This window comes from Eurytemora carolleeae, unplaced genomic scaffold (genome assembly GCF_000591075.1).
Source record: "Eurytemora carolleeae unplaced genomic scaffold, Eaff_2.0 scaffold411, whole genome shotgun sequence".
Classification (NCBI taxonomy): Eukaryota; Metazoa; Arthropoda; class Copepoda; order Calanoida; family Temoridae; genus Eurytemora; species Eurytemora carolleeae.
In genome coordinates, this window is record NW_019402160.1 from 52,808 (window position 1) to 78,972 (window position 26,165).

Consider the following 26,165-nt stretch of genomic DNA (forward strand, 5'->3'; position numbering starts at 1 on the left):
CCCCCCTTCTCCTCCAATATTTCCCAGATTTCCTGCTGTCACTTCCGTTGTCATTTCCTTGTTTCTACATTTTTACTGTCATTCAAGGGAATTAAGTGGACTGGAGATGATAAATTTCAAGAATTTATCTGAATTGGTTCAAATGTCTCAAACTCAATTCTTCTCCTCAAAAGTTTATTTGATAACATGATTAAAACCAAAAATGTTTTAAGATTATTTTCTTATTACTTTTCCAACTTCACAAAATGTCTCCCAAATGAAAAACAAAGATTTAGCCGTTTTAGCTGTTAAATATTTTTTTCAATGCATACTTTCTATAGTTCTAAAATCTAGAAATACTTGAAAACAAAAAATAATCATTTCATTAAAGATCCCAATTAATTTAATTTTTTTTTTAAACTTTTACCATGAAAATAACCATGCTTTTTTCTAGACTTGGAATGCGGAATGCCTGCTGACATTGTCAACGGAAATCTAAGATTTGTAAATGGAACGCGGCAGTTTAAAAGTATTATCGAGTATTCATGTAATCCGGGATATCTCCTCGTGGGCCGGAATCAGCTGATGTGTGACGTAGATCAAAGATGGAATGGACCCCCACCCAGGTAAAACAAATAAAAAAATTTTGGTGTAAAAAAGAGCTTGAAAGTTCAAACTTAAGAAAATGGGAGTAGTTTTACTCTTTGCAATTGCCTGTGCCCAAAAATCTTTTAAAAAGAAAAGAATTACCATATGTTTAATATAAGATGTGAGCCTGTGTATTGTGAGGAACCTAAACCTATCAGATATGGCGGATTTTCTCTCTCAACAAACTCCACGCGGTTTGGAACCGTGGTTTCTTTCTACTGTACTAGTCCTAGGTAAGCTACCTATATAGAATCTGCAAAATCTTTATAATTGGTGCGATTTTTCAAAAGTCGAAGCATTTTTTGAAGTGCTTCTGTCTTCAAATAAAAACCACATGAAAATGAACAACAAAAAATATGTGATTTTCTAGTGTTTTTTTCTTGGTTTCAACAAAATATTTCTATATTTAATAAACAATTGATTTGTATTAAAGGTTTGAACTGGTTGGGCCGATGAAGATTACTTGTTTGAAGGACGGGAGCTACAACTCTGATCCTCCGTCCTGTGAACCTATCCAGGAGAAACTAGTCCCTGCTCCTCCTGTGCAACCTAGACCTTCTCCACCTGCACTAGACAATTCAGATCAAAACTCCCGTCCTAACTTTCCTCGTCGTGTTTATCCTAAAATAAAATTGGAAGAAGACACTACAAAACCGATCAGAAAATACAAAAAGAAGGTAAGTCTTATGTTGAAATAGTTTATTTAAACCAAAAATATTGTTCCAAACTGTTACACAATTTAATCTAAAAAACAAGACTGTTCAGTTATGGTGCTTCATAAGACATGTTTTACAGAACAGGCGCCAAATTCATACTGTCGTCGCATCAAAGCTGTTGTGAGCATTTACAACATATATACATAACAGTTTTTATATTGCACTGGCTTTCAGTTGCCATTTTTTACATTTCTCTCTGTTCATGTTGTTAATTATAATGTTCCTTGCTTAGGTTGATCCAGCACGTGATGAATTTGCCCCGGCACGTGATAAGTTTGTCCCGAAACGTGATGAGTTTGCCCCGGCACGTCAACCTGAAGATAACGAGATCCCCGACTCTTCTAACGTGCAAACAAGTGCTGCTGGAGCAAATTTACCGAATCCTAAAGAGGAAAATATAGGAAACAAAGCTTTAAATCTAGGTAGGATCATATGGGATCATAATAAATATGGGATCATAATGGGATTTTATAAAGGATCATTATGGGGATCATGAGATCATGTAAATTTTATATTGGATCATATATGAACATAATGTACAAGATCATATCGTTATTGAACTCTATAGTATGACAAACAATAATCCTTTATCATGGTATAAAAATTCTTGACTTACCAAAAAATTCTTTATTATGACAATTCTAAAAGATAATAAATATTAAAAAGTATTTTTTGTCAGAAAAATCATGGAAAATATTTTTGCAAGCTACTATGCTTTGCATAGGGCAATGCAAGCATGTAAAATTTCCCCATGGTTTAATTGAGCTTTAAATCTCCAGGGGAAAGTGGAAACGTGTATTAACTATTTGTTTATGGACCAAAATAACTGAGTTTAAAGAAGGGGGGGGGGGGAAGCTTTATAAATGAGGTCAAAAAGTTTTCATGATTTTCTTTCTATTTTAACAAATACAATTAAATTACAATCAACTTCTTACAATTTGACTTTTTAATTTGATTAATTATGATTGACATAAAAGGGAATTTTCTAGTAATTTTAAGTGATCCATTCAATCTAAAGAAGAACACCCTCGACTTTAATCCTTTATCTGATCAATAATGTTACAGATATCGTCGTTTGATTAGCTTGAAAACTAATGTGTGATATTTAGAAATTCCTCCATTGTGTCTGCAGCAGAAATCCGCAAGTCACTTTATAGAGAAAACACGACTGAACATTATTAATTTTAAATTAGAAAATTATTGATATCTCATGCATTCTTGATCAGAGGAATCTTTGGGGTTTCGTTTTGAATCGGATATGTCACTCTATAAAATGCAAGGACACTTAAAACGAGGGACATCATGAGCCTCCAAAATTTGATAGACAGACCGAGCCTCCGCCATGCAGTTAGAGCCTCCGCTATGCAGTAAACGAGCCACCGCTAGGCAGCACAGCTTCTTTAACTCTTGGTTTTTAAATGTAATATAGAATTTTAAAAAAAATTACATAGTTGTCCAAGAATTTTACCTAACATTAATTTTATTTATTGATTGTCATGATGTGTAACTTATATTGACTCATAAATAAGATTTATGTTTTACAATAAAACATTTCTACGCATTAAGAAGGCTATTTGGAAATTCATTTATTTTGTTTTAATCTTTGACTTAAGCAATACCTATTATGAGAAAATCTTTTAGATTCAGATTATTTGTTAATGTCAAATTTTTGATTATCTTTAATCGGATAAAAATTTCAAAAAAGTATCGCTTAAATCATAGATTATAAAATATCAAATAACATTACTTTTAGAATTTTTTCTCTAAATGTTTTCCTTTTTGCGTAAAAATGTTTCAAGTTATATAAACCACTCATAATTAGTCACTATTCATAATAATTGATTAAAACTTCTGATCTTTGATAAACTATTTATGCCAATTTTTTGAAAAAAAAATACAAAAAATTCTTTACTTCATGTAAAAACCAAGAGTTTTAAGGAAACTATTCTGTTTAGCGGAGGCTCGTTTACTGTATAGCGGAGGCTTGTTTACTGTATAGCGGAGGCTTGTTTACTGTATAGCGGAGGCTCGTTTACTGTATAGCGGAGGCGCTTACTGCATGGCGGATGCTCGATATGTCAAGCAAATCTGGGAGGCTCGTGTCTGCAAAGCGGAGGCTCATGGCGTCCGGGGGTTCCCTCCCTCCGTCTGCAGTCCCTATAAAGACTTGATTTTGACGTAGACGCTTGACTTGACTTCACAATTAACACTTATCTAAAGCACTCTCTGTTTAAAGACTTGCGAGGACTTCCCTATTTTTTATTAAATTTAACTAATTCTTAATTATTTGAAATTTTTAGGAGGGATAATTGCCCTTGGTGTTTTTGGTGGTTTTGTGTTCTTAGCAGCAATCATCACTACAATAGTTATTTTAATTCGAAGGTAAATTTATTTTCTTTCAAAAACTTTAATTATAACATAAGCATTTAATTTAAAGCTAAGATTTTTTAAGAAAGGCGCTGAGTTTTTGCCACAAGCTCAAATTTTCTAATGTCATATCTTTGCAGCCTGATGGAGAAAACCTTTAATATCTCTATATTATATTATTGGAACTAATAGATTTCACAGTTTAAAATATCTAAGGTCTACGACATAACAAAGAAATAGGAAATAGAAATAAAGTTTGTGGCAAGACTTAATTTCTTTCTGCATATAATAGTTTTTAATTTGTAACTAACCACTCGCCTTTAAAGGGAGAGTTCACGAAAAATGAAAGGGGGTGTAGGCTTAATGCGATAAAAAAGCGCTTTTGATCGCTACTAATCTTACTTCTATCTGTTGCGTCTATAAGGAGAAAATTGTTAAAGACGTCTCATACTGAATAACTTAGCGGCCATAGAAATTGAGAAAATTGCAACATACGGCTTAGAGCGTAAAAAATCAATTTAATTTCAAACAAATCATTCAGATATTACAACTTATAATAATCGATTATCTTTTGCCACATTTCTATATAGTTCATATTTTATAATATTTTTGAATTATTTGTTTGTTTCTCTGCTCGCTTGCGCAACTATCTAAGATTGCCGCACACCACTCACAATTTTCGAAATCCGTTAAAAACGTTCTCTAAAAAAAAAATATTATAAAATATAAACTATATACAAATGTGGCGAAAGATAATCGACTATAGGTTGTAATATCTAAATAATTTGTTTGAAATTAAATTGATTTTTTACGGTTTAAGTAGTATGTTGCAATTTTCTCAATTTGTATGGCCGCTAAGTTATTCGGTATGAGACGTATTTAACAATTTTCTCCTTATAGACGCAACAGATAGAAGTAAGATTAGTAGCGATCAAAAGCGCGAACACTCCCTTTAACATCTCTATATCTTAACAACCTGATATTGTAAACCTTTGATATTTTAAACTTGACTATTTGATCTGCTGAATTTAAATTATGTCTACTTCATCAGGTTGAAAATATATAAGAATGATTAACTAATAAATTATATTAATTTTACTTTGCTGCATGCTATCATTGTAACGATGAGGATTCATAATCGATTTTTTAAACTAGAATAGTTTTAAACTAAGAAAAATACCTTTATATAAATCAAACACTGCTTTTTTAAACAAACAAAGTTGTTTTTTTGACTTTTCAGATGAACATCCATTTAACATAAAAAACCTCTCATTGTTACAACTTACAAATCTTTTCTTGACTGTCCTTTTCCTGTTTTTTTTTGCATGAATAATGATAAAATTAGATTTTAATTAATTTAGATAAATAGATTATTAAACAGCCTTTTGGGTGTTATTTAAAGTTGTGTGCATGTATTAGCGGGTTAACTATAGGTTTCGATAATTCTTTTTTATTTCAAACATTGAAAATATTCTTGAATTTATTAAGTATATTAACAAGTAATACAATAGTTTATCTGAAATGAAATTAAGAATGAATACTCAAGATTTAATATGACTTTTTTAAAGTCAATTGTTGAAAACTTTTTAATTTAAAAATATTTCTGATTTGTTACATCACCATGCTATTTTAATTTTTTTGCAGCTAAATCTCAGTTCTTAATTTTCCCTTGCAAATTTTTTTCAAATATCATTTTCTCTAGTTTCGCTTTCTTCCCACCCTTTCTCTAATGTTCATTGCCAAATCCCCCCTCCCCCCCCCACGCAAAACTTTGTGAAACTCAGTATGTCTGGACCATATCATGATAATCTCAGTTACTATATGGTCCACAATTCAAAACAGTAAAATAATTTTAAAACTTTTAACACATAGAGCCCAACATAAAAGTTTAAACTAAAATGAAAACTAAATACTTTTTTGAGTGAAATTGGTTCGAAATGGAGGCTTGCTGGTTAATGAAAATACACATGAATTACCGTGCCCTCCCTCCTCCCATTTGACCAAGCTCTAATCTCAAATACTTAGTCCTTCAACGCTTCGTCTTCTACAGTCTTAGTTCCGACTAGAGTGAAAAAATTCTAAACAATGGATTATTTCTTGGAAATTATATTTTTCTTGTCTTCGTTTTCATTTCTTAAAGAACACCTCTCATCACTGCTTTATAGTCTAATTTAAATGCAATTATTTATTTTATTCATTCCATATTTGTATTTATAAGAATGTAGTTGGGCCATAATACTGTGAAAAAATTTTGAAAATTTTTAGTCCTTTTTTCTTTTACTGCACATTTTGTCGCTCACCGATCACCAGATCCTAGCTTTAATCTAACCAAACCATCACTTGAAGATTGTACAAGAAAGGGGGCAGCTACAGAATACCAGAACCAGCCCAAACCAATATGGCGAACGACGTAAGTAGATAAATGCCGTGTTCACCAACCACTGCCTTGCTTGATTAATTGATTGAGCAATAGCATTTTGACAGAAGATGCAATTACGGCTTTCACGGTCACAATTTCTATTTACTTTTTTGTAGGGGGGGGGGGGGGATTTTTTGAAATTTTTCCACTAATACCACATTCACAAGTTTTGAACTTTGGCAACCAACCTCAATGCTTCACAAGTTCACAGTTTCCAAACGTTTGGCACAATAATCACAATTCACAATTCAATATGCGCAACACTGATAAAAAGGACAATTTCAGTAAAAGATCTGCTCGACCCTCGCCCTCCTTCCAATCCAAGTTCTACACGTTGCTCGCCCTCCCCTTCCCTGACCAGCCCAGGTTGGCCCGCAGAGATCTCAACGCCGGGGCACAGTTCAGGGGGAGGGCAGGGGCCTTCTCATACCCTCCCTCCTCTCCTTCACTTCATATACCAAGGATAAGACAAGAACGCGCAAACTTGTGAGAAGTATGATTGCGGATTTTCAGGATTTTCCTGGAGATTTCAATACCCGATGTTGTTAACTAGTGCCAAAACTCTGATTCTAGTCAATTTTGCTATACACCTGTAAATACTCTTTTATTGTATTATGTACGGTTATTCAGTACACTGCTTTGTGTAGTGTATTGCAGTGCAACAGTCTACACTGTAAAGTAAAAAAAGAACTATACAAGGTAAACTGTAGATAAATACTAAGCAATGTTCTTAATATATTTTAATCTATATTTTTTTTATTTTTTGCATGCTTTTCTGGGATGGTTTGAAGATTTTAGTAGATATTAGATGTAGATAGATTTCAGATATAATTGGAATACACAATTTCATATGTTTGATATTTTGCATAACCAAGATCCGTTTCAATTTTTTTTTCAAGTCATTGAAATATCGTTTTCCGATCATAAGATTTGGGGCTTTTCTGAAGTTCTTTAGTTATAAGATTTTGGGTTAAAAATGGATCATTTTCTGTCCAATCTTAAAATATGATTGAATGTACACCATTTTCTATTTAAACATAACTGGTTGTAATATTTTCATACGCACCATCCTACGCGCCAATTACACAAATTCCTTGCACTCCCCCCCCCCTCCTCCCCCCATCCAACCTATTTAACGAATAAATCTATATAATTGGTTTTGATTAAATGTGAAACTCTCTCTCTCTCCTACTCTAGCTGTGGCCAAGAAGCGAATCCAGAATTTAATTTACTTTCACTTTCATGTAATGAATCTATTCTATCCACACTGATAATATCATAACGATGGTTTTCATTTCAAAACAAGAATTGATTTTAAAATATTCAAATCGATAACTAATTTTATTTCATTTGATGTTTTCTGTAATTTCACCTATACTTTTTTCAGTTGGTCAAATAAAGTTAAGCGTTTAGGGTTTTATGTTCCAAATTTTTAAAAAAAGAAAACACTTTTTAATCAATCATTTTTAATCAAAATTGCAAAGTTTTGTTGAATATAAGACCCCTGGGTGGCCTTTTCTCTGCACGTTCTGTATGCATGAAGTATTAAATTATGTAGAATAAGCCATTTTAAAAACGTTAAAAAAAGACATTTAAAAGCGCTATTTCTACGCAATTTTCTACCGTTAAAATCTCTCAGATCCCCAGGGGTGCATGACCTGCAGCTTCTGACCGGCGCAGCAGCCGCCGGTCCCTCCAAACCACACAATAAGTACTACAAGAAGGCGTGGCCAAGGTCCAGGTCCCAGGTAGAACAGCATGTGCATAATCACCCTCCTATCTGTAGGAAAGAGACGCCTGATCAGTCAACATTCCGGTCAACCAGTCTGGAGAGCGAGGTGGATCGCGAGCATAGCGAGATGGTGGTTAACAGCCACGCGCACAAGCATGAGCGTAAGCACCACCATCGGCACCATCACCATCACAAGCATAGGAGTCACAACGAATCTGACCGGCATGGTAGGTCCAGGTATTGATTGACCTCTATGTACGCCTGACTCACGACGCATGAATCCAACCAAGAAGTGCGTCAACTTATGCAGTGCCATGTTCAGGTCCTATTTTGATTTGAATACGCAAACGTGAAAAATATGAAAATGCTTCAGTGCCCAAGGGAAGGCACTAAAAGTGCCTCGAAGTGCCAAAAATGACGTTAACTAAAATTATTACAGTTCAATTCTCATTCCTTAAATACTCAACAGAAAAAGACTGTTAGACTTTTAAGAAATAATTGATGTGAAATAGTTAATAATTTGAAGAAAAAACACGTGATCAAGGTATACTACTTGTATGTTTATTGTTTATCTATTATACAAATTGTATAATTCTTGTGTTTTACTTTAATCTTAAACTTTTCCACCGAACTTTAAAAACTTGTTTAAGATAAAATTTAGTGTTTGTAAAATGTGAAGAAAAAAACTTTCCTTTGCTTTATTTTTTATGTCTTCCTTTCCCAGTTATGTAAATAAAGTTATGATATTTTTTTATAAAATATATTAATATGCAGGACAAAAAAGGAAAAATATAATTTTAGAGCAGTTTCACACATTAAAACATTACAAAAGTACAATGCTCTACAAAGACGACTTTTACTAAATTGTCCTACGGTTTAAAAGCCCTACAGTAGTGCAGCTTCAAAAATAACAGTAATTTACAAAATTATGTTATAATTAGAAATAGTTTTTATAACATGCAGTTACTCAATCATTTCAGATAAAAAACATGTACAGATGTTTTAGTCTTATAATAATTAATTTTTTATCATCAATTTAATGTTTTAAACATTACTTTAATCTATTTAAAATTATTTTAATTTATTTAAAATTAATTTAATTTGTTAATTGCTACACGATTCGCCTTTATGAAACCACATTTTATTAAAGTCTCATTCTGTAGTCTGTATAATGTATACTTCAGGGTTAACCACAGAGGATGAAACTATAAAGACGACATAAACCCATAAAATATGACGATCCAAGGTTAAATTAAATCTTCTGTCTTAAATGCTAGGAAACAGACCAGCATAAATTCTGTACAGTCGTCTCTGAAGTCTCATCCTATGTGGGTAACCCTGTATGTGTAAGAATTTTATCTATAATTACTGCGACTTTTAAAAATTGATTTATTCTCAAACTACTAATATTTAATTGTTAAAATAAGAACTTTTAAATGAGAAAACAAATCAGGTTGAATTTTGTTTTATTAATTACACTTTTTATTGCTTATGATAGTTTTTTATGTATAGTTTGTTAATAAATATCAAATCTTTTTTTCTCTACAATTTAGTAATGTTTTATATTTGTATTTGTAATGTTTTATATTTTTATTTGTAATGTTTTATATTTTTATTTGTAATGTTTTATATTTTTATCAAAGATCATCAATCATCATGTATGTTTAAAGTAGTACTCTCGGTTTGTCTGTCTTTTTGGATGTCATATAACTCATGTACATATTTAATTTTGATTTGGCAAACTTACTAGAACTGTGCAAATGTTTATAGACTGCAGTTTCAAAATTCCAAGTTGAGTTAAGGTACTGGGTTGACTTTTAGGGAAAACTCTCGGCAAGGCTGGGTTCCCAAGATTTTGTATTATACACAGGGGGATGATAGTTTCCTACCTGTTGCTCAGTTAGCTGTACTGTACACTTACAACTGTTTACTTATAATGATATGCTATAGGTTAGGCCGGAATCTCCTTATAATAAACAAATATCCAGTACGCTCTCGGTATAGTTCGTGGCCTATACAATAAGAAAAGGATTAGCGTATACATCATCAGTAAGGTTATAGTATATAGACTTATAGAGTCATGAATCATCACTTTATAAGTCTATACACTATAACCTCGTTGACTATACAAAATAATATAAAGACAAGGAATTTCCCGGAATTATAATAGCTAATAATTATTTTTGTACGACCATTCTGTTTAATGTTTTACAATTTCGATTGGATTTATTCGAATAACAGATAAATACAGGGTTATTAGTTATTACTAGTCATGTAAAAACTTTATAAATCGGAAAAAAAGAAAGAAATTTATAGATGCAGGGAACCAAGAATGTAAGAAAAAATTAATAAATTAATGGGCGAGGAAAATATAACAGTAATTATAATACCACAAAAAATATAAAGACCCAAAATATATACGAGAAAAATATAACCAACTGAACATATTAACATTTTGGACCAAATATATAACCAGTTTTTTACCAAATCTTCAACCATTTTCTCTCCTTCTATTCTGCATCAATTTTTTAAGTTGGTAATATTTTTGTCAGATATATTTTTAGACATTTTGTAATTTTGGTCATTATGTTATTGACGTCATATTTTCCCCGAACAGTCGTCTCTAGGTTCATCTTTTGTGGGTAACTCTGTAAATGAAGGCTTCTCGTCTTGAAAAAATGTCGTCTTATGGCCACAACATTTTTTTATCTATATGATTATGATAGGATCTTTCATGCTTCAATTCGTAGAAAAGAAATATGTACATACAGAGGGAGTCATAAAAGAGAAATTGGTGCCATTTTCAATTTACATTTTTGTGTGATTGAAAATTTTTAAAAAGATTTTTTAAACCTCCAGAAATAATTCAGCGAAGCTTTGTTTCTTCTTGGTCAAATCAAAACTAACGTAAATAAAAGATTTTTTAATATGAGTTATTTCTACAGTGAAACCCTTAATAACAAATACATCGGAAGAATTTATCAAATGTCGTCTTGACAATTTTTCAATGAGTTTTATACTATACTATATGTAAATTTCAGTAAATGTGAAAAAAGCCATGATCATGCGGGAACAGTTTTAAAGAGTTCCATATAATCATTTAATTAAAAAACTAAATATCTGCAACATTCCATTATCAGAAAGTGAAGAATACGACATTTAATCAATTCTTTCGATGTATTCGTTATTAAGGGTTTCACTGTATTTAATCCTAAATTTGTATAAAGAATATATTGATGCACGGAAATGGTGAAAATTTGCAAAATTGTATGTACTGTACATTCGCAATTTCAGTTATGTATATATATATATATTCATTATAACATTAGATCGACTTGAAACCAGATACATTATCATTAAAACTCATTAATGGGCTTTATATAGCACAGGGCCGATTATTTATAGTGTACATAAGATTGCAATTGATACCTCCCCTATTCTTTAACCGCCGAAAATTTGTTTTTGTGCACCCTCCTCGGTTGATGTGCACCCCCCTAAAAAAACCGGTATTAAGAAAAAATGAAGTTTGAAATCTATATATTAATCTACCTGAATGCTGACTATTAGTCATCTGACCATCATTTTAAATGAAACCCCGAAAAAAAATGTGTAAGTAAGGTTAAGGTACAAGAAAGAATTTGAGAAATAATCATAAAATGGACAAATATGTGACATTGTCGATTGATAAAACATCTGAATTCTTAATATACAGGGTGTCCCACGAAACATGACAGTATGCAGGACGACTTGAATGTCGTCTTGATTTTTGATATAATTTGCTGCGTTTATTTGTCAATCTAATTTTAGAAGTAAATTTCTAGAGATAATAATCACAAAATTTCCCTTGTCCTGCCATTTCCAAAATGTGGTCTTCCTTTTTTGTGCTTTCAATATTGCCCGAGATATGAAGAATTTCGTTCAGATTTCGACAATTTTGCTTTTATTTAACAAAATTGAAATCTGAACCAAACTCTTTATATCTCCGGTAATATTGAAAGCACAAAAAACGCAGACCACTTTTTGGAAATGCCAGGGCTAGGAGAATTATGTGATAATTGTTTCAAGAATCATGCACGTTAAAGTAGATAGAAGATAAATGTCACAAATAAATTCAAATACCAAACACGACTTTCAATTCGTCTTCCTATTGTCATGTTTCGTGGGACACCCTGTATGTAAGTCTATTTGATAAATTAGAGCCTGCCTCTGGCTCTGGGGGGACACAAGGGTACGGGCCCCCCCCCCCTCGACTACGAGCCTGCAAAAAAAGATAATATGCGTCATGGAAGACATATGGAAGGGCAAAATGTTGTTGCTTATGGCCGCCTGCCTTCTCCCCGCTCGCTGATGTTTTTAATTTATTGCACTCCCCACCCCTAGCCTTAGATGCTGTGAATTTGAAACGCGACCCCCCCCCCTTCACTCCCCCTCCTCCCCAACCCTTACACCCCAATTTCATCTTTCTGCCTGGACCACCTCGTCCTCATCTCACCCTAATATTAAGATGGGTGGGGGGTAGGTGTCGTATAGCCCCTGTAGAAAAAGGGGTTTTAAAAAGTCTTACTCTCAAAAATACCTTATACAATTTGTTAAAAAATTTAATTCTAAAATTGACATAAAACAGATTTCTAAACTTTTCAAAATGATAATATATTTATATACAGCCCTGATTGAAAGCGTATGACTAGAGCTAGTAAGGGCAGGTAGAGTTGTGATACAGTCCGGCTTCAAACGCGGAGTAATTTCACATTTTACACAAAAACTCAAACATTCAATGTTATTTTTAATTCAGAAATACAAATTATTTGTATCAGATATTTTTAGATTTTTTTTTGATTTCCGCGATAAATACCTGAAAAATATTACAAAAAGAATTTTTTAAAATAAAGTTATGAGAACTATTTTCTTTAGCGGAACAGTTTATTTATTTCTTTAACGGCCATGTTGGGTACCTGTTAGTCAGTCGTTCAGAAGCTCTATAGAGGTTTTAGAACAAATCCTAGTTTATACAAGGGAATGTGTTAAAGTAATATATTAGTGATCGCCTGAACTGACCCTGTATACCAAATTATGTAATCTTAGGCAGTAATAAGTTTATGTTTGAATGCTGTGATTCTACTTTTTAGCATTTTAAAGAAGAAAATAGCAATTATTAATTTTTTTTAATGTAGGCACACATTTTTATTTTAAGTAGTTTTAACGGTTAATTTGTTAAAATTAACCAATTCATATTAATATACATGGTTTATAAATTAATAAGGTTAAATTATTTCAGAAATAACCCTGAATTGAACTTGTGAATTCAAAATATAAAATGAGCTACGCAATGCAGGGGAGCCTTTCAAGGGGCGGGGGCTACCAGCCTCAGGGGGACCCTAAGGACCCCACCCTCATGTGGCAGCAGGGGCACTACATGGGCCCCGATTCTGGAATCCATTCAGGGGCACAAACCCAGGCCCCTTCACTTACAGGTGGTTAATTTTTTTTAAATACTTGTTGGGACTGTCCCAGAGAACGATTTTTGGACCCCCCCCCCCCTCCGGTCAATTTTGTACATGACCAGTTTTTTTTTTCAGCAAAATTATTATTTTAGGGGAAAGCTTAAGGTAAGACTATTTCTGGGCCGAGCGCTGCGGCTAGGACAGGCTAAGGGGCCAAGCGCCGCGGCTAGAACATGCTAGGGGCCGAGCGCCGTGGCTATGATAAGATAGGGGGACCGGGTGCTGCGGCCACATGACCAATTATATCTATGTGGTACATATGAGATCCATGTAGAAAATTGATAGGGTGGGGGGGGGGGGAAGGTCTTAAAATTGTTCTCATTTATTAACATCTCTTACTCACCTTGAAAAATATCTTTCAAGGGGGGTGGATACATGTCTTGTTGCTACCCCCACCCTCTCAGGAACGGCTATTAGCCTGGGGACGTCAGCTATTCCAGGAGCTTTTAAGTCTCAACTCGTCTAATGTTAGTTTTTTTCTGAAAACTAAAATATTATTCGTCCAGGTCATGAAGAGGATATGGATACCGGGGGTCAAGACCAGGTTATATTTGACATGGACCAGGGATATAACCAATCCTACACTCAGGACCAGGTTGATGAGATGAATCAACAGCTCAATCAAACCAGGTAAGTTTTCCTCTCAACTTTTCAGGGGAAACGAGTTTTGGTGAATTGGGGGTGAAAATGATAAATTGGACACCTAAAGGCAAATTTTTTTTCTTAACCCTTTTTAATAATTTCCCTTAAAATTTCCCTGCAACTTTTTGGAATACAGATGCTGTATATTCTAGGTAATTTTTTAGAAAATATCATTCGTTTCTTAGATTGAAGGAATGATAATTGCAGAGTTGATATTTCAATTTGTGTTCTATGATTTGTTTGATACCCTTTACCGTTAAACGTATGTCTTTTATTCCCCCCCCCCAATTCAGTAGGGAGGGGAGGGGGGAATTCTAAACTATTCCTCTGTCCTAATTATAAAAGAAGACTATCTAATTGTACTCAATGTCTGATTTACAATTGTATTATTTTTTATGCTAAATGTTTGTATGAATCAGATCCCAGAGGGTTCGAGCTGCCATGTTCCCGGAGACCCTGGATGAAGGATTAGAGATTCCTTCCACCCAACTTGATCCTGCTCAACCAACTGCAGTTCAGAGACTATCAGAACCATCACAGGAAACCAATCTATTTTCATTCAAAACAAATTAAATCAATCCTTAACATAAAATTCTGAATTTCGATAAATACCCGCACATTTTTGTCAGTAAGTTACATTACATTAAAATTAGTTAAGAACCCCTTAATTTTTAAGATATCCGAACAAAAAAGATAAATTTTGGTATCGATGTAGATGTTGAAGCACGCTGTGGTGAACCTAATTAACTACCAGGATGATGCCGACCTCGCCACCAGGGCGATCCCTGAGCTGATCAAGCTGTTGAACGACGAGGATCAGGTGGTCGTGTCCCAGGCCGCCATGATGGTGCACCAGCTCAGCAAGAAGGAGGCCTCTAGGCACGCTATCATGAACTCTCCCCAGATGGTGGCCGCGCTTGTGCGTGCCATCTCCAACACGAACGACCTCGAGTCGACCAAGGGAGCTGTTGGAACCCTGCACAATCTCTCCATGCATAAACAGGGTCTCCTTGCTATATTTAAATCCGGAGGTATACCTGCCCTCGTTAAACTCCTTTCTTCTCCTGTTGAATCTGTTCTGTTCTACACTATCACCACCCTGCACAACCTCCTGCTCCATCAGGAAGGATCTAAAATGGGTGTCCGACTAGCTGGAGGCTTACAGAAAATGGTCGCTCTCCTTCAGAGGAACAACGTCAAGTTCCTGGCCATAGTAACCGACTGCCTGCAGATCCTGGCCTACGGGAACCAGGAGAGTAAACTGATCATTCTGGCAAGCCAGGGACCCCTAGAGCTGGTTAGGATTATGAGGAGCTACACCTACGAGAAGTTGTTGTGGACTACCAGCAGGGTGCTGAAGGTTCTGAGTGTGTGCTCCAGCAACAAGCCTGGTATAGTAGATGCTGGAGGTATGCAGGCTCTAGCTATGCATCTTGGACACGACAGTCAGAGATTAGTACAGAACTGCTTGTGGACATTGAGAAATCTTTCTGATGCTGGAACTAAGATAGAGAACTTAGACAATCTGATGCAGGTAAATCTAGTTATCTATTTAGCTGAACTAAAGTATACACTTTTTACTTTTTCTGATAAATGATAGAAGGAGAGTCAAGCCTAACCGACAGTGTAATAATCAAATATGCAGTATGTTATCACTGTAGGCCTATACATTAGTAAAGGACCAGCATACTTTGTTATCAATGATGACAAAGTTTAGGGATTAGAACCCTGTAAAGAAAACTTCTCTCTTTAGAAATTAACCCACTCATTTAGAATAACATTCTCTTATTTCTACCAAGGACTCCCATCTCAAAATCCGTCAAGTGGTTCCTTGAAATGAAAACAAACAAACTACTTTATTTATAGAAAAATCAGCCTCTTACATTTTGTATCTTTAACTACGTTTTTACTGCAGGGTTTGGTACAGTTGCTTGGTTCAACTGATGTCAACATTGTGACCTGTGCTGCTGGAATCCTTTCCAACCTTACCTGTAACAATCAGAAAAACAAGGTAATATTTTTTATAAAATAACTTTAAAATATGATATATCTTCTTTAAAATATAATATATCTTCTTTAAAACTTTATTTTGTTGAAATACATCATTCTTTATTAATTTTCAAATGACGAAAGGATTTAAGAAATAATTTCAAGAAAAAAGGCAAATTTTAATTAAAATTTTCTTGGAATAAACTGAAGGTAAAAAAATTCTTCTTAGAAGTAAATTTGATGAAACTGTATAAAATTGCAAACGTTATTTCAAGTGACCCACCAAGTAAAGAGTTGCTTGCTCCACTCACCTTTATCTGAAAAACAATGAGAAAGATATTAAAGTACATTAAGCTGGATAAAGATGTACATTATGCTGAATCGTACATTCTCCTCTTTGAAGGGAAGGTTACTTGAAACTAAACTAAACGCAATTTGCAAGTTATTCAATTGAGATTAATCGTTTGTTTGGTTTTGGTAGGTGATAGTTTGCCAGGTTGGAGGGATTGAAGCTCTGGTCCGAACTATAATTGCTGCTGGAGATAGAGAGGAGATTACCGAACCTGCTGTATGTGCACTAAGACATCTAACATCCAGGTTAGATACAAATATTTGGGAAGGCGCGGGGGGTATTTATCAAAAACTAATGCATGAAACGTTTGGTTTGCCATTTCTTCGCCTTTATTTTTTTGCCATTGCTTATAAGAGGAACGTTAAGTTACTTTACGTCCCTTGGGACAATTGAATAAAATAACGGCCCGGTCTGACAAGTTTTCTTAAAAAAATACGCACATTTTCATCTCTAAAATACTATAAAATAGTGTAAAACTGCTTTGAAGCAGTAGATAAAAATACACATTTTTTGTGTATCTATAATTGCACATAAAATATTTAAGTAAATCATAATACAAATTTTAGGCATCCTGAATGCGAGGTTTCCCAAAACACTGTGAGGCTGCAGGGTGGCCTCCCAACCATCGTGAGGCTGATGCATCCTCCTTCAAGATGGCCTCTGGTCAAGGCTGTTATCGGATTGATCCGTAACCTAGCTCTGTGTGCTGCTAACCATGCTCCGCTCAGAGAGAACGGTTCCATCCCTCGCCTAGTTCATCTTCTCATCAGAGCTTTCCAGGATACTCATGGGGTTAGTTTATATATTTCCAGGATACTCATGGGGTTAGTTTATATATTTCCAGGATATGCATAGGGTTAGTTTATATATTTCCAGGATACTCATGGGGTTAGTTTATATATTTCCGGGATATGAATAGGGTTAGTTTATATATTTCAAGGATACTCATGGGGGTTAGTTTATATTTTTCCTGGATACTGATGGGGTTAGTTTATATATTTCCAGGATTCTGGTTAGTTTATATATTTCAAGGATACTCATGGGGTTAGTTTATATATTTCCAGGATACTCATGTGGTTAGTTTATATATTTCAAGGATACTCATGGGGGTTAGTTTATATTTTTCCTGGATACTGATGGGGTTAGTTTATATATTTCCAGGATACTCATGGGGTTAGTTTATATATTTCCAGGATACTCATGTGGTTAGTTTATATATTTCAAGGATACTCATTGGGTTAGTTTATATATTTCCAGGATACTCATGGGGTTAGTGTATATATTTCCAGGATACTCATGGGGTTAGTTTATATATTTCCAGGATTCTCATGGGGTTAGTTTATACATTTCCAGGATACTAATGGGGTTAGCTTATGTATTTCCAGGATTCTCAGGGGTTAATATCCCCTTATGAAAAATTATTTTTCCCCAAAAAGTTTGAGCACAGTGGAATTGCTTAATTGTGAATTTTCTGAATTTTTACAATTTTAAATATTGCAGAGATCCCGTAACTCTGGTTCCGGACCCGCTGGTTCCTATGCTGACGGTGTAAGGATGGAAGAAATAGTTGAAGGAACTGTAGGGGCTCTTCATATCCTGGCTAGGGAGGCACATAATAGGTATAGTCAGGTGTTAACCACAAAGAACGAGACTTCAATGACTACATAAAAACTCCTAAGAAAATAACTGTCTGAAGGCTGAAATTTGGTTTCTATTTTACATATAGTTTTTAAGTGATTAAGTGATATGGCAAGTAAAAAAGTATTTTATCAGTTGAAGGGAAACAAGAATAAATTAATAAAGAAGGCTGAGTAAATTTTGTCCAATCTTTTCTAGTCAGGTCTCATCCTTTGGGGCAGTGCTTAGGATTCATTTAATCCGCATCCGGATCCTGGATAGGTACTGGAAAAAAATGGATGAGAAATGAGGAAATTTTTATTATCTCTTTTTTTTCAAAAGTTCAGATTTGGGTTTTAGGAGTAAAACAATTTTTTTTTGGAGTTTTTGGTTGATATTTTACCCCTTGGATCCTAAGCACTGCTTTGGGGGTAACCCAGTTATAGAATCATAAATATTTAAATCATAGCTCAATACCGACAATTCCGTAATAGTTTTGAGGAATAGGATTTATAACGTGTCTAGCTAAACTTTATTTTAGCTGAATTAACTTAATTCCTTTTTAAACATGTCAAATTTATACTATTACAGTAAAAACGAGATAGTGCTATTAGTATTCCTCAACTCCTGAATTCGACAACTTTTTCCTTTATTAATTACATTAAATGTTCAGATTGTGTCGTAAATCAAAAACATTTTATTTTATTTACAATATTTTTTTTAGAGCAATTATCCGCGGCCTGTCCGTGATCCCAATCTTTGTCCAGCTGCTCTACAACGAGATCGAGAACATCCAGAGGGTCGCCGCAGGGGTAGGTTTTAAAATTTAACAAAATAGACATTAGAATATTCGCCTTTTATTTGATATAGACAGTTTAATATGGATTTAGTTGAATAAAACTCTATTTTTTGTTTAAGATTTTAAGAAAAAATTTATTTGATCTTCCAAATTGAGTTATCTATGGTTGGCTGAATCTGTTTTGTTTGTATGACAAAACCTTTATCCAACCAGGAATCTCAAAAGCCATTATTCTATATTCTATCTTTAATCATTTGATTCTTGTTCGTGACTTAACAAAACATAATTCATAATTATTTTAATGATTCTCACTATTTTCGATGATTATGGGCGATTCATAATTTTACGAACAGAACTATAATTTGTTGTTTAGGTTCTGTGTGAGCTTGCTGCTGACAAGGAGGGAGCAGCTATGATTGAGCAGGAGGGCGCTACTGCTCCTCTAACAGAGCTGCTTCACAGCAGAAACGAGGGCGTAGGTAAAAACTTAGCTTTTTTATCTTAAAATGATTATTCCAAACGTTGTCTAGTTCAATTTTTCTTTTATTTTACGCATTAGGTTTGTGTAACTGAAAAAAATTTTTGCAAACAAAATTTTTCCGAAATAGCTTTTATTTTACAAGCCGCGTTCAACGAATTTGATTTTAATTATCATTTTCTAATGGTAATGAAGGTTTTGATTCTATTTCTTTGAAATCGAATGAATCCTGCATATTTGCTGTTAATGTGAATGTATTGTGAGTAATCTCAATTCAAGATAAGAATTCAAATTGTTGACTCAGTAGTTCCTGTAATCTAACGCTTTATTGGATCTATATGTTTATATATATATATGTATATAATATACATCTCTTTTTCATAATATCGAGACTAATCTAATCATGTACTTATATCCTGAAAAGTGTATAAAATTCAACCAATCAGAGTCGCGTATATGAAGCCGATAAATTTGAAATTTTGCGCGCCATTTAAGTTTATATACAGAAGTGGGAGCAACTCTCTAATTTAGAAAACCCGGTTTTTGATTTTTCTCTACTATATCCAAGAAAGAACGGTTTAAGAAGAAAATCCATCGGATACTCAGATTAAGTAATCGGGATTAAGGATATCTCATTCTGAAGTTTTCAGCTCAGTATACAGTACTTAACTCCTGGCTTCGTGTAATATTACCCCCTTCCGTTAATTGCTTACGTATATCCTTTCTTTCTGAAACTATTGTTTCCTCTTCTATTTAACTACCTTTATCAAATAGTTCAAATGTGTAAATGCAAAATCTGAATTGAATAGGCTTTGTTTTCATGAACTTAAAAGAAAATCTTGTAATTTGAAGTTGAATCCAAGCTAATCTTGACATTGATAAATTCCAGATAATCTCTCACCCTTTAATTCCCCTTTGATATTTAACACTCCCCCCCCCCTCATTCCTTATGTCTACCTTGTTTTTTAAAAGATATAATCCCTTCTCACATTCCGCAAAATCTTAGAAGTTTTCCTTGACACTAGCTAAACAGAACAATGGGGAATATATTTTCTGAAAAAATCGTCCCCCTCTAAACATACCCCTAGTGTGATAAGACTGAATATTAACTTCTGGTGAATAATTGTTGAAAAGATGGTTGAAAAGTTTGCAAGCATATTTAGGGGTGTGTATTTTCTTTAAAAATCATTTCCCTTCTTTTGATTATATACCCCTGTTTACTGTGCATGGTGCATCTCCTTGAAAAATACACCTAAGTCAATAAATCATTAGGTATATTTGTTACTTAATTTGTTTAAAGGGTTGTTGTATGGTATTTTTGGGTTTTCTAATTTGTTACTTTCTCTTATCGTCGGTGTTAAATTTGTTATAAGAAAAAATACCGGATGTTTTAAAATCGCATTTTAATAAATACTGTTTTCAGCAACTTACGCGGCAGCAGTTCTATTCCGTATGTCTGAGGATAAGGGAGGAGAATATACCAAGAGATTGAGCCAGGAGCTCAGGAGCTCACTTTATCAGAGGGGACAGGAGGAGAGCCTCTGGGGGAATGAGCATATGCCCCCTGCAGATTTACAGGTAGGTTCCCCCCCCCATATCCCCACTTTCATCCTTAAGCACTCAACCCCCCTTCAATAATACTCCCTATTTACACGCATTTTTACTCCCAAACCCAAAGGTTTTTATTTTTCGCATTACTTATGACGTGCCTCAATTGTGTTAAAAACTATCGTGTTATCCAATGGGGTCACTGATGATTGTTATCATTTTCATTTTCTTAAATTGGACGAAAAAAATTGTCCATTTTTAGGTTAGTTCCTGGTTTATAATTAAGGGTTTTTTTAGTATCACATTATTTTTCCGTTTTGCACGTTTTAGTTTTGTCAAGTTTAGTTTTTTAGGCATATTTTATTTATTTAGCATGTTTTATTTTATTTTATTTTTGTTTTGTTCGGTTGTATAGGAGATGCTAGGAGTAGAAGGTGTTTATGGACAGGGTCCACCTTCTGTAGCTAGTGGGCCACGTAACTACGCACATACAGGTACAGTCCATGTACATTGTACATTTAGTGTACATGCATAACACTAGGGGTAAACTTAGATTCACTAGCCATTTAAACATTGTTTCCAGAGAAGAATTTTCAAATAAAAATGTACATTTCCCTTCCCATCCATGTTTTGAAACTTGTCTACCCAAAATTCCTTTAAATGTCCCATAGTTTTTACTGAAATGGAAAAAATGGAAAAGATATTTTATTTTATCGTACAAAATGTCTTTTTCAAGAAAATTTTTTGATCTTCATTTTTACCCCTAAAGAACTAATTTATATTTAATATTTATGTTCTTGCATGTTTATGTTCTTATCTTTGTTTTATTTCTTCTTTTATTATTTATTTTCTTATATTCTTAATTTTCTTGTTAGCACTATCTCGAGGAGGTTACCCCAGGCGGGCTCCTAGAGGGGTGCTCAGGGGCCCCGAGGTCATTTACGAGTCGGTAACCCGGGGTTCCAGGGGCCCCGAGGAGGGTATATATGGGGTAGGGGGTGGTATATGTCAGCATGGTTGGGGGACAATAAGTCTGACCTCCCTGACCCCCTCCAACTATTCTATATGTAATATATCAGGTATCTTGAAACCCCAGAAATACAGGGGTGTGTGTAAACCGAACTAACCGTATCCCTGTGCGTTTAAACCCAATACAAAGTGACTGCAAGCGTAATTTTAAGTGACCCTCCATGTAAAGATGGCAATACCTGATTCACAACGGTACCCTAGCTTTGTTTGATCAAGTGTGAATTATTTCAATGATTATTTCAACTGTATTTTCTCCTCGAACGTGACTTACGCATTTCTAATGCAGACAAATTTAAAGGAATTATCAGAATTTAAACCACTTTAAAACCCAAAGAAAACGACAATTTATTAGGGAAAGGTTTCAAGGGTACCGTTGTGAATCGTAAATTGTCATGCATGGAGTGTCACTTGAAATTACGCTTACTGTCCGTTTAAAAAAAGCTTATCTATCCACAATAAGCAATTGAGATCTATTAGTAGGAAAGAAAAGAAATGATAATTTCAGATTAATAATTAAAAATTTCCTCACACAGACTTTCATGTTTTCAGTTGTTTTTACATTTTTCTGATGTAAATAACATTGATCCTTTTTTTTGGTTTGTTTTTAATAGTTAGACAAGAGGGGGATCTAGATTTTGAGTTTGTTTTGTTAATAGGGTGCCAAGGGGTATGGATTAAGAGTTTTTTTTTTGGTGCGGTTAAAATTATTTTACCTAGGATTGGCTGGGGTGTGATGTGAAGAATTAGTTGATTTTGGGGGTTTAGGCTTCAAATACGATCAGGGGGTGTAAAACTTTTAAGAAGTTTTGATAAATTGGAGGAAAAAATTAAATTGGACATTGGCAAGTTTTTTCATCCTTTTTGATTATTTTGTCTTAAATTCTAGTGTTTTTCCCTAAAATTTTTTTTTTCCAGTTCAGCAATGAGGGAGGGGGGGGGGTGTATTAGTTTGTCTAGAATATATACAACCCCTGATTCCGATTAATGAAAGTAGAGTGATCCTCATAATATTTTAGTTTCTGATATGATTTACTAAAAACCTTTTTAAATCCTTGATTTAAACTAACGTTTCCTATTTCTTTCCTTGCTAACACTAAACTCACTAAACTAAAAGAGGTGCAACTAATGAGAGAGCTACTTCTCAAATGGACTCTTAATGACCTCTATGCAAAGATGGCAGTGCCCGATTTATCCTTTAATAATTATTCTGATAAAAAATGAGGAAGATACCGTCGTTTTTCTGACTCGAAAAGTGCTTATTTTTTGTGAGTTTCTCCATTGGTTCCTATAAACAAGAAATGCGAAACTGACTTTTGCACAAGACCCGCAAATATAAATATACAATTTTAAAACAGTGCTTAGGATCCATTTAATCTTGATGCGGATCCGGATCCGCACTGGAAAAAATGTATCCGGATCCAGGTCATTTCTGTAAGATTTACTGAATTTTTTTAACAAAAAATAATTTTCAATTTTTTTTATTTTTTTTTCGCATATTTTTATCCGAAAACTCGATGAACCATTCAGAAATGAGGAAATTTTTATAATCTCTTTTGTTCAAAAGTTCAGATTTTGGTTTTAGGAGTAAAAAGTTTTATTTTTCAGTTTTTGGTTGATATTTTACCCCTTGGATCCGGATCCTTAGCACTGGTTTTAAAGAAACAAAATCATTGATATCTAGTTCATAATTGATCATCTAAAGGTTTCAAGGGTACAATTGTTTATCGGGTATTGCCATCTTTGCATGAAGGGTCAATTGAAATTACACTTACAGTCCCTTTAGGTCAAAATTATATGTAAAACAAAAATGATCTCAGAAGGCTATATTTGTGAAAAAAAATTTACGTAACTACGCAGTAATGTCACAATAAGTGTAGAACTATTGGGGATATCCGCGTCTAAAATTAATAGTCAGGTTTTCTTAACCCTTCGTTGTTTAATAATACTGATTATATAACAGCTAGTTTAATAATACAGATTATATAACATCTATTTTGTTTGACAGCTAAAAAATCATAAAATACAAAAACCTAATTTTTGATGTTTCCATTTCTTTTCTGAGATTGAAATTTGAATTTATCAAAAGCAAAATTCTTTAATTGCAGAAAGAAAAAGATTTTGAGCGGACAAATTTTCCATTCACAAACTTAAATTCCTATATCTCTGCAATCTGAGGGTTTAAACCTTTGATATTTCTAACTTAGATTATTTTATCTAACAGAATACATAGTTCGAAATATCTTAGGTCTACGACATTTAGTTTTGAAGATAAAGCAGGGGTCCATATAATTCCATTTCTGATCCCAAACGGGATCCGGGTTGAAAGTATATTTAGTGGCATGAAAGTACACTTTCTGTGTCATTGTGAACTTTGGCAAGTTTTTTGTGTACGTGCAGTACACTTCAGACATGTGTATTGTGTAATCCATTTGGGGTGTAAATATCAGTATTCAATTTAAGAGATGAATAATGATACAAAAAAAATAAACACTCCCTTGTAATGTACAATATACAATACATTCTTTGGTATGAAATTTTTCCTAAAACTTAACATCATACTTCCAATTGATTAGTATACAACAATATGGTTAATTTCTGCCCCTTATATCAATCAATCAACATTTGGAATCGTATTAGATGGAAATTTAGGGACCCCTGAGATAAAGGAATTAAAAAATCAAAGTATGTGGCAAAGACTCAATTTCTTTAATTTTAATTCTTGAGAAAAAATCTTAATTTTGTGTGATAATATTTAGGATATGATGGGGTACCAGTAGACGGTATGCAAGGTCTGGATATAGGTTCTCATCCAGGATCCACATATGGACAGGTAGTGTACTTTGAGAAAAGCTTGTTGTAAATCGAAACTGAAAGAGAAAGTCGTCAACATAATATTGATATAAACACAAACCACTTTAGTTCACAAAATGTTAAAAATAAGCTATTAAAATGTTTTGTGTTTAGGTTCAGGATATGGATATGGGAGACCATATGAACTATGATTCAGACCTTCCCCAACCCCCTCAGGATAATAATCAGGTATAATTAGTATAATCAAGTTTTTGGCAAAACAAATATGGAATCTAATTGAAGATATTATGTCCCTCCAGGTTTTTTGTTGCTAGAATTTAATTTATAATTTATAAGAATTATATTTAACCTACATGAAATGAATTTCTCCGTCAATTGACGAGATTTTCTACACAAATCACTCCTTCAAGAACAGAAATAAAAATCCTCAAAATTAATGAATTAGATAATTGAATTAATTCATGTTTATTATAGGTGGCAGCTTGGTATGACACCGATCTTTGAAGAGTTCAAGTTTAATATGTAAATAAAACATCAAGTAATAATAATAATGTAATAATACTTGCGAATATTTGGCAAGCCTGGATTATCCGCGGATAATCTAGAAGTTTGCCAAATCTTTAGTTTGCAAACTTATTATCTTGTGCCAAATCTTAGATTTACTGTCAATCCTACAAACACTAGCTGCCTAGCTGGCCGGGCTAGTTTCAAACCAAAATTTTTACTTCAGTTGAATTTTATCTCTTGTTCCACAGCCCCACGTTGCTTCCTTTTTATGTGATATAAATCCTTTTAAAAATTTTATTTCAAATACTAAAATACTTTTTTACGTTTTATTTCGGCACAATCATTAAATTAGGATAATGTTATGATAACTATTTTTTTTGTGTATAATCATGTATTTTGTTTGTCCAATTTTGTAAAATTTTGTCTCAACAAAACGAGACAATTTCATTGCACGGTGTACTATTTCCTAGAATGCGGTGTGCATGTTTTTCGAATCTGTAAATACTTTTTTTACAACACCCTGTATGCGTGAATATTTTATTGAGCCTCGGTATTATATTTACGTCAACCTGTTGTATCAACATATTAGTATGTTACCCATATTTGTGTGTCACCCTGTACATACAATGTTTTCCCTATTTATTGTATGATGCTACCAGTCCTTCCTGGTAGTTGATTAGTTGACTGTTAGGACGAGACATTATTCATAATTATTAAAAATTCAGAAATAAAGCATTTTCTTCATTTAAATACAGTTTTGTTATTCGGATTAATAATTGAATTTTATGTTCTATAATTTATTATGTTTAATACAGAACCTCATGGAGTTACTGGAAGTACAATGGGGTAGCCTGTGCCCTCTTCTAAGATCAATCTTCAGGAGAAATATGTGGTTTGTCGCTTTGTCTACAAAGCATCCCCCCCCCCCTTTTAAACTTAGTTAAAAGTACCGTTGTTAATCGGTTTGGTACGATTTTTAAAACTTAATATAAACTGTACCCATGTTAAAGTTTGCATTTTAAGTATTGTTA

At 33.7% G+C, this 26,165-nt stretch overlaps 2 protein-coding genes across 4 annotated transcripts in view; both read left to right on the forward strand.

Moving 5' to 3' along the window:
• LOC111718032 (uncharacterized) overlaps positions 1–9,228 on the forward strand; it is a 35,571-nt gene extending 26,343 nt beyond the window's left edge. Inside the window, exons 11-16 of the mRNA XM_023493516.1 lie at positions 434–605; positions 747–860; positions 1,061–1,304; positions 1,576–1,765; positions 3,644–3,725; positions 7,769–9,228. Of these exons, the coding sequence (XP_023349284.1) occupies positions 434–605; positions 747–860; positions 1,061–1,304; positions 1,576–1,765; positions 3,644–3,725; positions 7,769–8,105 (1,139 nt within the window). The 3' untranslated portion in view covers positions 8,106–9,228. The remainder of the gene's footprint in view (positions 1–433; positions 606–746; positions 861–1,060; positions 1,305–1,575; positions 1,766–3,643; positions 3,726–7,768) is intronic.
• A 3,888-nt stretch (positions 9,229–13,116) lies between these two features.
• LOC111718034 (armadillo segment polarity protein) lies at positions 13,117–25,884 on the forward strand. Of its 3 annotated transcripts, XM_023493518.1 has the most exons (16): positions 13,117–13,332; positions 13,869–13,992; positions 14,424–14,544; positions 14,720–15,538; positions 15,920–16,015; positions 16,475–16,590; positions 16,912–17,137; positions 17,846–17,964; positions 18,687–18,774; positions 19,135–19,240; positions 20,663–20,817; positions 21,203–21,281; positions 21,663–21,866; positions 24,573–24,646; positions 24,781–24,855; positions 25,102–25,884. In XM_023493518.1, exons 1-16 carry the CDS (start codon positions 13,176–13,178, stop codon positions 25,129–25,131), a joined length of 2,589 nt encoding a protein of 862 aa, XP_023349286.1. In that variant the 5' UTR covers positions 13,117–13,175; the 3' UTR covers positions 25,132–25,884. The 3 variants fall into 3 exon arrangements, 2 of the variants coding, with proteins under 2 accessions (XP_023349286.1, XP_023349288.1); XM_023493520.1 differs by lacking the exon at positions 21,663–21,866; XR_002768980.1 differs by lacking the exons at positions 21,203–21,281; positions 21,663–21,866; positions 25,102–25,884 and having other exon boundaries at positions 24,781–24,819.
• The last annotated feature ends 281 nt before the right edge of the window (positions 25,885–26,165 follow it).